The sequence below is a fragment of the Cornus florida genome, unplaced genomic scaffold (assembly GCF_030987335.1).
Source record: "Cornus florida cultivar Cherokee Brave unplaced genomic scaffold, ASM3098733v1 CherokeeBrave_3.0.0_Hap2_Chr05, whole genome shotgun sequence".
In the NCBI taxonomy this organism is placed as follows: Eukaryota; Viridiplantae; Streptophyta; class Magnoliopsida; order Cornales; family Cornaceae; genus Cornus; species Cornus florida.
Window position 1 is genome coordinate 79,983,407 of NW_026775575.1, and position 14,032 is coordinate 79,997,438.

The 14,032-nt window shown below is 37.0% G+C and overlaps 2 protein-coding genes across 2 annotated transcripts; one reads left to right on the forward strand and one right to left on the reverse strand.

Moving 5' to 3' along the window:
* The first annotated feature begins 689 nt into the window (after nt 1–689).
* Nucleotides 690–2,118, forward strand: LOC132307054 (aquaporin TIP1-2-like). The gene is made up of 3 exons (XM_059804709.1): nt 690–927; nt 1,108–1,358; nt 1,587–2,118. The coding sequence occupies exons 1-3, from the start codon at nt 795–797 to the stop codon at nt 1,959–1,961; spliced, it is 759 nt and encodes a 252-aa protein (XP_059660692.1). The 5' UTR covers nt 690–794; the 3' UTR covers nt 1,962–2,118.
* Nucleotides 2,119–2,850: 732 nt separating this feature from the next.
* Nucleotides 2,851–8,967, reverse strand: LOC132307055 (uncharacterized). Its single transcript, XM_059804710.1, has 10 exons — nt 8,868–8,967; nt 8,698–8,783; nt 8,521–8,568; nt 8,321–8,409; nt 7,975–8,028; nt 5,918–5,985; nt 5,741–5,787; nt 5,449–5,546; nt 4,482–4,631; nt 2,851–3,246 (listed from the first exon to the last, which is right to left on the reverse strand). Exons 1-9 carry the CDS (start codon nt 8,924–8,926, stop codon nt 4,524–4,526), a joined length of 657 nt encoding a protein of 218 aa, XP_059660693.1. The 5' UTR covers nt 8,927–8,967; the 3' UTR covers nt 2,851–3,246; nt 4,482–4,523.
* Nucleotides 8,968–14,032: the final 5,065 nt, after the last annotated feature.

A 14,032-nucleotide genomic window follows, 5' to 3' on the forward strand; every position in this document is an offset into this window, starting at 1 on the left:
AGAGAGCGAATAAAAGATATTGTTATGTATATGATATTAGAAAGGTCATTTCAACGTTTAAATTAGTCAATATAAAAGTCAGAGGGTAAAAATGTCAATTATTATCATCGGTGTGTTTTTGATAAATGTATCAAATTTCAGGGGTATCATTGTTCCAAAATAGACAAATTTTTCTTTGAATTTTCTTTTGACAAATCTCAAAAGATTACCATACTCTACCCTAATGTTTTACATATGTAAAAGTATTAATCGGGTATGGCAATAACTTGATATGTATAACTATGTACAGATTCCTTCAGGAAAAGAGGATATTCTCTTTCTATTGGTGACACATGTCATCGAACCCAAACGAAACAAAAACCGTCCAGATCAGATGCTTACGTGGGCTGATAGTTTTAGAGTGGTACCAGCACAACTAACCCCGCTTATCTCCATCACGCACCATAAACAAATCCGATGGTCGGTCGACAATCATTGATTGGGACCCACAACAGAATTATCCCCCATCTATTTCATTCCACAATCGAACGGTCCAGATCCATTCCTCATGACACGTGGCGTCAGAAGAACAAATCGGAGGCCCGCCTCAGACAGTGACAAATGGCTTCCCACAAAGACCCGTTTAAATAAAGCCCTTACCGGATATCAACCGGTTATTTCCGGTTCCTCAGCCTTTAACTTAGACCACTATATATTACTCTCTCACTCACTAAGCTTGGAATAAGAAGCAAAATTAGCAAGTAGAGCTACAAATACTGTTTCTAAGCTTCTTGAAGAAAATTTAATTTCGAAAAATGCCGATTTCAAGAATTGCCATCGGAAGCCCGGCCGAGGCTACTCAGCCGGACGCTCTCAAAGCCGCTCTAGCTGAGTTCATCTCAATGCTCATTTTCGTTTTCGCCGGTGAAGGTTCTGGCATGGCCTTCAGTAAGTACTCAGACTTATTCGTAATAAACGTGCGTGCATATATACATATACATTTGAGGTGCTGATGAGAAAAGACTCGAGACAGAGCTAACATTTGATATATTATAAATGTAACGTATGTACAATTTTTAGTAGTTACAAACGAAGGATTAATTTTTTGACCAATTGGTGTTTCGGCAGATAAGCTCACTGACGATGGCTCGACAACTCCGGCTGGTCTGGTTGCTGCATCACTCGCTCATGCCTTTGCCCTATTCGTGGCGGTTTCTGTTGGCGCTAACATTTCAGGAGGTCATGTGAACCCCGCCGTCACATTTGGTGCCTTCATTGGTGGTCACATAACGTTGTTCAGAACCATTCTGTATTGGATTGCCCAATTACTTGGATCTGTGGTAGCTTGTTTGCTTCTCAAGTTTTCAACTGGTGGACTGGTGAGAAATCCACAAAACTAAAGTTGAATACATATACATCCACACACACACAACGTTAGTCCGACTCGATTACATATCATTTTTCATACAAAAATATCCAAATTTTTTTTACATAAAACATCATATTACAGTAAGCAATTTATTCACCTTATGATCACTTTTGTCATCTGCATATATTGTTTGTTGATTGCTCAATTTTAGTTGTTGATTCATTTGAATTTTATGCAGTCAACAGCTGCATTTTCCCTATCCTCTGGTGTATCGGTATGGAATGCGCTTGTTTTCGAGATTGTGATGACCTTCGGCCTGGTTTACACAGTTTACGCAACAGCTGTGGATCCGAAAAAGGGTAACATCGGAATCATTGCTCCCATTGCGATTGGTTTCATTGTGGGTGCCAACATCTTAGCCGGTGGTGCCTTCGATGGCGCTTCCATGAACCCTGCAGTGTCCTTCGGACCAGCAGTGGTCAGCTGGTCATGGGACGACCACTGGGTCTACTGGCTCGGCCCCTTCATTGGTTCTGCCATCGCTGCCATCATCTATGAAGTCATCTTCATTGGTCCACCCACTCACGAGCCGCTGCCCACCACAGATTTCTAAGAATTAGACACGGAAGTTGGGTGGTCTATGGTTTAAATGTTGTGGGTGTTAATGTGTCGTTTGCTTAGTTTTTCTGGATGTTGTTCACTGTGAATTCATACGAGCTTTGTCTTCTTTCTCTGGGAATCAATTGTTGAATATTGTTCATTGGTGTCCAGTTCACAAGTATATATGTTAACAAAATAAGCAAAAGACCTACCTACTGCGAGATTAATCAATGGAGCCTAGGAGATTTAATATAATGTCACCTATCAAAAAATAAAAATAAAAGAAAATGTTTAGCATCATCGAAGTTCACCTGCCCACATATTATATATTCGCTCGTTGAAGAAACCTGCAGAGAAGTCAACCATTGAATCACTATGTGAGATTTGAAGAAAATAATACTTTGCACATTTCCATCACAATTCTGAGTCAATTCCTGTGCAATTTAAATGTAGGACACATTTGAAGGTTCTTGTGAAGTCAGAAGATAAAGAACATTTGCGAATTCTCAAACGGAATCAGTAATAGAATAGAGAACAAAATTGAGATTGCTCAAGCATTGTCATCTTTATTGTCAGCATAATTCAAAAGAAATCAATCAAGTTCCAATCAGGTTTAATTAACCTGAAGACTATTCCGTTCTAGATCATCGCGATGCCTGATCAATGGATGGTCCACAACGCCATGAAACTTTGATTATAAGGTGCTCTAAACTCGAAATATTATGAAAAGAATTGGGATTATGATCCTGAGGTACTGGCTTTTCTGTAAAGGATTAAGCATTGATTGTGTAATACTAAATGTTCTAGGGGAATTATTTTTGTACTATGGACAAGGACGTGTACAAAGGATGAATTCAGTCTCTGAGAATCATTCACAGGAATCACTCCCCAAGTCAAAACTATAGCAGAACAAGAATATTATTAAAAAAAAAAAGAAGCAATGCGCACACTCATTTTGCCCAACTTGGAGCTTGAACCCTCGACCTCCCCCCTTTGGAGAGGTGGAGTCGATACAACCTAGACCAAGTGGCCGGTGAAAAGGATCATTCTTCCATAAATACTTCCATGACTGCCAACAAAAGGAAGTTGTTCTTGATAGAAAAGGGATGAAAGGTATATGAACTGTAGTAGTTCTTTGAATCTTTGAAAGAGATCTTTTACAACTTCGATGAGATTAATCAATGGAGCCTAGGAGATTAATATAATGTCACCTATCAAAAAATAAAAATAAAAAGATAATGTTTAGCATCATCGAAGTTCACCTGCCCACACATTATATACTCGCTTGTTGAAGAAACCTGCAGAGAAGTCAACCATTGAATCACTACGTGAGATTTGAAGAAAATAATACTTCGCACATTTCCATCATAATTCTCAGTCAATGTCAGGACACATTTGAAGGTTCTTGTGAAGCCAGAAGATAAAAGAACAATAATGAATTCTCAAACAGAATCAATAACAGAATAGAGAACAAAATTGAGATTGCTCAAGCATTGTCATCTTTATTGACAGCATAATTCAAAAGAAATAAATCAAGTTCCAATCAGGTTTAATTAACCTGAAGACTATTCCGTTCTAGATCATCGTGACGCCTGATCAATGGATGGTCCACAACGCCATGAAACTTTGATTATAAGGTGCTCTAAACTCGAAATATTATAAAAAGAATTGGGATTATAATCATGAGGTACTGGCTTTTCTGCAAAGGATTAAGCATTAATTGTTTAAAACAAATGTTCTAGGGGAATTCTTTTGGTACTATGGACAAGAAGACTGTGTTTACAAAGGATGAGTTCAATATCCGAGAACCATTCACAGGAATCACTCTCCAAGTCAAAACTTAGCAGAACGAGAATATTATAAACTATAGGAAAAAAAAATAAAAGAAGAAGAAGCAACGCACAAACTCATTTTGCATAACTTGGAGCTTGAACCCTCGACCTCCCCTTTAGAGGTGTGGAGTCATACAAGCTAGGCCAAGGGCCCGGTGAAAAGGATCATTCTTCCATAAATACTTCCATGACTGCCAACAAAAGGAAGTTGTTCTTGACAGGAAAGGGATGAAAGGTATATGAACTGCAGTAGTTCTTTGAATCTTTGAAAGAGATCTTTTGAAACTTCGATGAAGATAAAGTTTTCCTGTTTTATAATTTGCTGTGGATCTCTCTGATTTAGAGCAAAAAGAAATGGTATTGGTTGTGAAGGGTGAAAATATGAGGCATTGTCAGATAATGGGTATTGCATAGACGGGACCAATATAACGTAAATTTCATATGCTAGTAATGTGGTTAATGTTACTTGAAATTATTTGACTGGGAAAATATGAAACCAAGGATGCAAGATAGAGCACCATATTCAATAATCCTCAAATTAACGCACAGAAGCAACTTAGTTCAATGCGTACAGGAATTAGTTAACACCATCGACATCATTGTTCTTTATATGCAGCAGGTCAATGAAGATATACAGTCGAAAAATAATTAAGATCTGTCCAAATACAGCCAGATGTCTGAGGTCATATGCTGAAACTTACCTCGTAAAAATAAATGAGTGATAACTGACAGAACTTGAACCGTCAGTTTTTCTTCTTCTTCGTATGCTGTTTACTCAGTTTGGACTTTCTTTGCTTAAACATATGCAGGTAAAGCTTCAACCATAGAAACGGGTAGCAGAGAAGCAGAACCTGATTTGAAGAATGAAAACGCATGTAGGATAAACTTAAAAAGAAGATAGATAAATTTTAATATAGGAAACACATGCATCATTTGCAAATAAAGAAATGTCATCTGCAGGATTGACTGTTTCAACCATGAAAACCAGACCCATCTTCTGAAGGAAAACATAGGACAAAAACATAATACATGATTGCAGATATTTGACAAAGAACCTAATAGTGGTGGATGTACCATGAAAGGTCCAACATTTAAAAGAATAATCATTTCAAACCCATGTTGATCCAAAAAATCTGTAAGTTCAGCCAAAAAAGTAGAGGTTCGACTATATGGTTTTTAGCTTTCACAAAGAATATCACAAGGCTCAATTTTTCTTGAGTGACCTAGGTCCAACCAAGTTTAGGGATTACAATGGGGTATGGAACATACAATATGGGTTGATCCAGACCGTATCTTCCTGATTTTGATATCAATACACTGTCCTGATATGAGCAAGTTGGATAGGTTGCCTGTGTGACATTATTCGATCGGTACACTTTCCATTCATATGTATTATACAAATATTAATCCTAGATGAATATACTAAAAAGCATGGTAATGTGCCAAAGGCTATGCAATTAAACACAGTGTGTCGGCTTTAAACTCATGTTAACTTTGATGAACTCACAAAGTAGAATTTTTGAATGAAAAAAATCAAATTAAAACCTTGGGCTGTACTCTCCTGCGTCACTGCCGGAGGTACAACATATGGGGCAAGGAAGAAGGCAGTTCCCATTCTTCAGAAGAATTGAAGTCTACTCATAAACAAAAATGAAATATCATACATACCTTAACAAAATCATAATAGCTGAAAGGGAAGCCATCAAATAAATCGGAATAGAGGTTTTTTGTTTTTATAAATGGAAGTGCTTCGTACATGAGCCACACTGCACGAAAATGAGCAATAATTACAACTTCAGTTATGAAAACATACATTATAACCGGTTAAAAAAACAATAGAAGGTTAAAAAACAATATGAGAAGGAGAGGAGGTGAGAGAATCTCTAGCAAAATTAATCTACGCATATTCACTATGAAAACCACAAACTGAAAAGAATATAAATGGTAACTATGGACTCACTTTCACCTGTGAAGCCCGTTGGAAACAACACAATAAAGGCAGTGTACCTAGTCAAAAGAATATCCAAACAGAAAGAAAGGAAAATCAGCCTCTTTTTGGTAGTATATTTTGAGTGTGGTTGTAGGCATGCAGATGTGTTTGTGTAGTTGGTCTACGAAGATAAAAAGCGTATCAAACCTGAGATAGGTAATCAAAGATGGAGAACTTCCAATGCAATTTAAAGCATAATGTGGATATCTGATTACCTGTACCAGGTGTCAGGATTAGATGACTCTCTTACACCCTAAAGATCATGAAGCAAAAGGAGAAATTGAACTTGAAAAATAAATTAATAGAAAGGTAAGACACAACATATGCACCACTTTATAATGTATTGGGACTGTCGATATCTCTAATTATTTATGAAAAGGCCAACAATAACAATAATAGAAAATGAAAACTAAATATCCCAAATTTAATGAAAAATGAACTGGATTGTTTGGCTTTCTTCATCAACCAATTGGATACGAGAATGTCATTCTATATGCAGACTTGAATATTCCTTCCAGGGGATGACTTCGATGAAGCTGACTTCGTGAAAGATGTCTGCGTTAAAAATGGCTACAAATGGATGTACCTTCAACACTTAACTAAAAAGTATAATGTTAGCAAGCATTGTTCATTTTTGTAACTTCGGCTTATATCGCATAATCTTAACATGTGTAAACATGGAAACAGGGGATCTTGATAACCTATAATGTCACGAAGTGTGGACAGTGGAGCTCGATATTACTGTACACCTTTTCACGCGTTCATGGATCCAACTTGTTATGTAGTCCTAATACTGTAAGATTAGTTTGGTATTTTCACACTCGTTATGTAGCCTTAATTCTATAGGAATATAGTGGAGGCAGTTTTATCATCCTGAACACTCTGTAATTCATTTGCTTTACATCACAGTGAAATCTGGGCGACTCCATGGACGAAACCCTAGTTTTGGGGTTCTTGTTTTCTTTTTCTTTTCTTTTCTTTTTTTTTTTTTTTTTGGTTATTTCTCGCAATACTGTGTTATACCTACACACATGAAATTGTTTCTTCATATAATTGAAAGCAGTACAATACAATGATAACTTTGAACATTATCATAAGTGGTGATGCATGTCTGTCTCTTCATTCTGACAAGAGCATGGGAACAATTTCAACCCAGTTCTTAAAAGTAGACTTTTCTCTACCTCTAAAATTATTTAAAGGAAAAAAAAAAAAAAAAAAAAAAAAAAAAAAAATCTTTGAAAAACATTTTAGCTGCCATCTTGTACACTTGGTTTCACCAGGTAACTGACAAACGGCATAGAATAATCTTCCTTCTTGCAATTCAATAAATAAGACTTTTTTTTCAGAAATTTCACAGAATTTAAGCCCCATAAAATGAAGAAGCTGACCTATCATTATTATAGCAATCCACCCCAGCTTTTGAATTAAACTAGAAGCAACTCTAGGTCCATCCTTATTAATAGTAACCCATCTATTATGTATTGTTCAAAGTATTTAAGATATTCAAGGTTTTGCAGCATTTACTCATTCCTCAACCAAGACAAGCATAAGCTTTGTTGACATTGTTGTAGTTTTCTGTTGATTTAGCATACATTAGCAGAGTATATATTAAACATTTATTTCAACCAACCTCTTAGTATCAACTCATTTGCTAATCAAGTTGCACTGGAACAAAAATTTGCAGCACAATATTTTATTAGGCATCCAAAATTTTGATTCAATACATCCTAACATTTCACAAAAGATTGAAACGTCTATCAACACAATCCATTCAAACAAATATGCATATGTGTTCATCGCAGCCCACCAACATATTGAGTTCAACTTCCTAGCCTTTTTGGTTAGCAAAATATATAATGTGCAGATTAAACAATTTTCGAAGAAACTAAGGTGTTGTTAGAGTACCCAATTCAACACTTAATTCTAAATGGATTGAGAATTAACTGTTTATCCAATTAAGTGTGTTTGATAACACATTCTGAATATCACTTAAAAGAAGAAGTGCCGCTTAAAATGAGGTAAATTTTTTATGATGGCTTCACTTATGCTAAATGTCGAACACTTTTAATTAAAAAATAAATAAAAACATTCTCAATTTACAATTATTGCTTAAAACTTCATCCCTTAAAAAAAATTTAAAAAATAAAAACCAGCACTCAATTTTCAGTTATATCAAACAGAACCTAACATAAAAGCTGACCCACCTCAATTAGGCACCATGCAACAAAAGCAATGAATACTGATGGTAGCTCTTGCACCTACAACAATAAATACAATGATTGTTATTACATTGAACCATAATTCGCATTACAGATAGGTATCAATAAATTTGTTTTCATAATAGATCTACTCTCACTTGTGTATGAAACCCTAGAGACCGTCATGTAATGCATTTGTTATTTCCCCTATTCTCACTCTCATTGCAAATCAAAGTTAATCATAACTGTTTGTGCATTGACATTTAACAACGAATATATGATTCCATAATTTCATAATATCACTGCTAACGCCTAAATGAGACCATAAGAGTTGTAAAGGGATAATAAGAACCTCTTCGATGCGATTGACAATTGCCAACAAGAAATGGGTCCTTCCTCCCCATTGCATCAGAGGAACCAGAGCTCCACTCGGAACAATACCTCAAAATTCAAAGGGCAAACATTGATGAAAATTTAAATTTAGACCCAAAATTGTATGGTTTTTTGGAATGTCAAGACATAAAATATCAAATTAAACCTCAGAATACCAACCTATGGCTCCATGTAAAACTTCCAAGAATGCAACAGTTTGTAACAAAGCTTCGCATCAATCAAAGCAGAACATTTAGTACACACATTAGGGAATGTGATAGAGTTTGAATTGAGAGATTCAGATGAAAATTACATATGTGTGTGTGTGAATACTGTGTGTGTATATGGATTACTTACAGATTAGCTCTCCGGCAGAAGAGTAAGCGCCATCAAAAGATTTGGTGGAAACGAAGTTGCTTATAATTCTAAAGAGAGAAATTGCCCTGCAAATGGGTACACAGAAGGTTAGAGAGAGAGAGAGAGAGCGATGATTGTGTTAGAGAGAGAGATTGAAGGATTTGGAGTACCATCCAAAGGCCTGAAGGGAATTGTAAGCGAAGAGATAGAGGTTCAACAGTTGAGACATCTCTGGCTGAGTGGATGGGTCTGTGCGCCGTTGGTCAATCGTCGCGGATTAGTTGCGGTTTTATTATTATTATTATTTGGGTAAAGTGCATTAAACCCCATGAAGTATTGGGTATGTGCAAAAAACCCCTTGAACTATAAAAGTTACAAAAAATCTCCCTAAACTATTGGAATATGTGCAAGAAACCCCCCTGAATTATTAGGTTATGTGCAAGAAACCCCCCTGAATTATATATTTTTTTGCAGTTTACCCCATCCACGCGAATTGATTGACTGAAAGGGACAATGAAGCCGAGGAATTTGTGGCTTAGATCAATTTGGTAGATGTCATCTAAGGAGTGTTTGGATAAGCCAAGGAATCTGTTGCTGGGATCGGTGGGTCTCTAGTCATAGCTCCATCATAGTCGTTGCACCACCCGTCAGATCCGTCGACCTATATATCGCATTTCTCTGCACCGTTGCGTCAGCCCATCGCTATCACCGCCTTGCCCGCCATTTAGCTCACCTTGGTCGCCGGTCCATTCCACCGTCCATTCCAAGCTCGCCGGCCCATTCCACCATCTCCATAACCGAGCACACCGCCATCCGTGTTTCGAGCACATAGTCATCCACAGTTCACCGCCGAGCCCCATTGAGCTCGCTGCCGTCTCCACAGTTCACGGCTGAGTCAACTGAGCTCTCATCACAACCGAGTCCTCTGCGCACAAGCCGCCATCATCCGAGACCGAGCCATCCTGCCGACCTCAGATTTCTTTGGTCTCTTCTCTCTCTCTCTCCAGCTCTCTGTTTTGGGTTGTGTTGGATGAAAAACATCTTTTGGTAGAAAAAAAAAATGTAAGAAGTGTATAAGTTAAAACGACGCAATGTGTTATAAGGGTAAACTGGTCTTTCAAAATTTTCGGTGCCGAAAGCTGATGTCATGGGGGTAAATTGCAACAAAATCATAGTTCAGGGGGGTTTTTTGTAGTTCAGGGGGGTCTCTTGCAAATGACCAATAGTTCAAGGGAGTAAATTGCAACAAAATCATAGTTTAGGAGGGATTTTTGTAGTTCAGGGGGTTTTTTTTGCAAATGACCAATAGTTCAAGAGGGTTTAATGCACTTTACCCTTATTTTTTTTTTCTTTTAATTTTATTTATTTCTCAAATCGGGTGAATAGGTGCCAATCACAAATTTCACACATAGTTCCTAATTATAAAATAAAAAATGTAATATTAAGTATTGTCTGTTCATGAAAATACATTTCATAATTTATTTTTTCTTTTTGTAGTTAATTGAATTACAAAGGACTTTTCTTTAGAATTTATATAGTCAAAAATTACGCTGACAAATTTTAACAACTATATCTTAAATTAACCAAAGTTGTAATTCTAATAATATTTATCACATCTAATTTCAAAATTGTTAAATATTTATTTTGTTGAAATCCACACTGGCTGTTGAGCTTTATGATAAGACACTATCCAGCTTGGTTGGGAGAGCGATTTTGAATGGTTTAAAGATTTTTTTTGCTGCTAAATTTTTGTAGTAGTTCTTTACTGGAGCACTAGATGATCGTGATAAATGGAGATATCACATCATAAATATGAGGGATTTAGATAAATAATCAGGATAAAGAAGAAGAAGGAGTAGACTAGTTAATGAATTTATGGTGAAGGTGCTGATGCTTGTCTCTATAACATATGTTTGTAGTTGTAAGAGTTAATGTGGATATCTATTCTCCCTTAATACTTGCCTTGGAGCTCGTATTTATAGTCCTAGGTTTTTTTTGGGTATTACTCAAAGGTCCTCGAGGGGATCTAGTCCTTGCTTATAGGTACGTCTTCATTTCCATAAACGCCTAAGGGGTCGAATCACCCCCTTCCTGCAATGCTCTTCTTGGTGACAGGTAATGCTAATTATTAAACTCAAGCATTGAATACATTCATCTGGTCAACCACGGAGTGATTGGAACATTAATGTTAATTATAAGGGTTTCTATTCAAACCACCATCATCCCACTGACTAGACTTATAATTTTTTTTTTTCAAAATTTCAAGCAACTGAAATATATGTAAAGGGTAATTACAATGTGGGCCATTTGGCTAAGTACAGCCCAAAAATTGGGACAACAAAAAATCCCAAAAATAGGCCTAAACTTGGGAACAGTCCAGGATCAAAATTCAAGCTAATAATTGCAATTAACGGCCTTGTTAGCCGTTAATGGAGGAAGTTAGCGCACAGTCCAATGGTAGCCCTAATAGAGGATGACCGGCGCGAGATTAGTCTGGCGGTCTTGGAGGATGATGGCAGCAAGAGGGTGAAAGATTCCAATTAATCAGAATACTTCTGGAGGAGTGGCAATCATTGAGGAATCCCAATTTCAGAATCGAAGTAATGGAGTAATTGATCTTGGCTAGGACTGTTCTTTGAGAGGATTCCTTCCCTTTGAAGATCATTTCATTCCGTTCTTCCCACGTATGGTATACCATGAAGGAGAGACATATCTTCCGAACCAGGTTAGTAGTAGTATTTCTCTTCCAGTGAATGCTTACCCATTGAATTAAATCCTCCCAAGATGATAATGAGGTATAGAATTTGCATTTTCCTTTGATGAATCTCCAAATTGGCGAGATGAAAAAACAGTTAAAAAATAAGTGGTTGTGAGATTCACTGGATATGTGGCAAAATGAGCATATGTTGTTATGGTGTGCCATAGATTTGTAGTCGAGTGTAGGAAGTCGAGATTGAACCGCAAGCCATAAATTGAATTTCATCCTAGGAATGGTGCGAGAATGCCATACCAGATTGTGCCATACCACTGGTGGAGAGTGCTCTGATAGATGGAATGCTGTGTGCTTCAAGTTGTATCTTTTATTTGGAGATACTATCTAGACCATTTTATCATTCCTAGATGGGTGTGGGGATGATAGAAGGCCCAATTCTGGGATTGCAGCTAGAATGTGGTTGGGAAAGGACCAAAATGATCCCAAAATGAAATAGCTTACTCTGGAGTCTATATTGATTCCAGCATCAGCATCAATGAGTAGGTTGATATCAAATCTTGAGCAAAGTGGACCACCTGAAGCGCAGTTATCCCACCAGAAGTAAGTGCCCACACCATTGCCAATTATGTGCCTGATAAGCTGCCTTGCAGGGTGTCTTAGCTGTAAAATCTTCCTCCAGCTCTAAGAGCATGAGTGAGGGATACTTAGTGTCCAAAAGTTCCTTAACTTTATAAGATGTGTCTTACACCAACTGATCCAAAGCTGTGATATTTCTGAATTTCGTCATTTTCCATTTTTCTGGAATTTTTCGTTTACGTAAGGACATTTTCGTCTTCTCTCGTTTTACGTGCCAGACATTATGGGGTATGTCGGTTGTGTCCGAGAGTGGGTTGGGGCGTTTCATTGAGTTCGGGACTCTTAGAAATGCAATGGTTGTCATTTTGACATTTTTCAGTTTTTCGGACTAGAAAGTCCCGCGTGGGACCCACTACCGGAATTGTCATGTACTGGAGTTATGGTTAGGTCAATTTGCATCATATGCATTTTATTTAATGTGTTTTATGTGGTTATAATATAGTTGTGTGCATATAATTATTTGTGGAGGAAATAAAATAAAAAGAAAGATATTTTAATTTGGAGCGACCCACCACCACTTTTCCTTCTTTTAAATGGTCAAGAGACCATTATTGGTCTCAAGTTTCTCTCTTTATCTCACGCCCCCTCTCTTTCTATACTCCCATTTTTCTTTTCTCTTTTTATGCAAGCTTCAAATCTCGATTTCTCTCAAACCATTGGGAGATTTTTAATGCCGTTTGCGGCAAATTAAAGAGCAAGCCGAGATCTACGTTTTGATCGAAACCAATCTCCATTTAGCCATCATTTTGGGGATCTCAAATTCTAGGGTTTGGGGTGAATTGGGGCTTTTTTTCAAATTAGAGGTAGGGGTTTCTAATACATGTTTTCTTATGCTTTTGTGAGTTAAATTTCTACAAATTGTTGATTTGCATGCTTAATTAGCTTGAATCCTTGCAAATTGCTTATGTGTTGTATATGGAAAATATGTGCCAATGTGTTAGTTGATAAATTATGTAAAAGTATGCATATGAGAAATGGAAATTGCACTTTGTATGCTTAATATGCTAAATGAATGTTGAATGAAAGCATGAATTACTTGTTTTAGAAATTTAACTTGCAAAGCATGTATGACATTCTATAGTTGAATTAACAATTAGAAGCATGAGGCATTCATGCATCCATTGGGAAAGGAAAAAGGGAAAAATATTTCGAAAAATGTTGCAAAAATCTGACGCTTAGGAGGCGCCTAGTGGTCCGTGGTGTTAATGTAATCTAGTGAGAAGTTGAGCTACCTAGGCCCAGACAACGCCATGGAGGTGACATGTGGTCGAGGATTGCTAGCCAACTTTCTCCTCGTGATGCCATAGAGGTGCTATGGGTCGGGTTGTATTGATGATTTGGAATTGCGTAACGGAATTATTTTGGGAATTGGGGAGAGACATCACATGAATTGTATTCTTTAGCATGGCATGTTTTATTCGTAATTTAAGTTATTGCTAATGACATCAGTGTTGTATTTCCCCTGAAAATTGGCATGATCATACTCCTTCACACTCTATTAATTGTATGGATTCACGGGGACATAAGAAGTGTGTCTTAGACACTTCCTACTGAGCGTCTAGCTCACCCCATTACTTTAACATTTTTTAGGACTCGGGAAAGAAGTGGCGGATGACGGTCCACCATAAACTTAGTTTAAAGATTTGGAGATCCTTTTTGATATCTTTTGTGCACTTGTACCCATTCTTTTGTAGAGCCCTATTTTAAGAATGTATTCATTTTGTAAAGCATGGTTATGTACTGTGAATGTAATACTTAATGATGGTTTGATGTAAACTTGGAATCATATTGGTATGCTTTAATGAATAGGAAGTGAAAACATATGTTGTACATGATATTGATGTCTTTAACTTTAAAACAATATGTATTGTTGCCGTGAATTTGGGATGGAATGAATATTAGGTCTTGCACAGGTCGGTTCATAGAAGGTCAAGTCTAATTAATGTTTTAGCTGCAGATAACAGCATTCCAGGCTCTGTCAGCTGG

Coding starts and splice junctions, on each gene's coding strand:
- LOC132307054 (XM_059804709.1), top strand. CDS start 795: ATGCCGATTTCAAGAATTGCCATCGGAAGCCCGGCCGAGGCTACTCAG. Junction 928..1,107: donor AGGTTCTGGCATGGCCTTCA/GTAAGTACTCAG, acceptor GTGTTTCGGCAG/ATAAGCTCACTGACGATGGC. Junction 1,359..1,586: donor AGTTTTCAACTGGTGGACTG/GTGAGAAATCCA, acceptor AATTTTATGCAG/TCAACAGCTGCATTTTCCCT.
- LOC132307055 (XM_059804710.1), bottom strand. CDS start 8,926: ATGTCTCAACTGTTGAACCTCTATCTCTTCGCTTACAATTCCCTTCAG. Junction 8,784..8,867: donor TCCCTTCAGGCCTTTGGATG/GTACTCCAAATC, acceptor ACCCATTTGCAG/GGCAATTTCTCTCTTTAGAA. Junction 5,788..5,917: donor TCTTTGATTACCTATCTCAG/GTTTGATACGCT, acceptor TCTTTTGACTAG/GTACACTGCCTTTATTGTGT.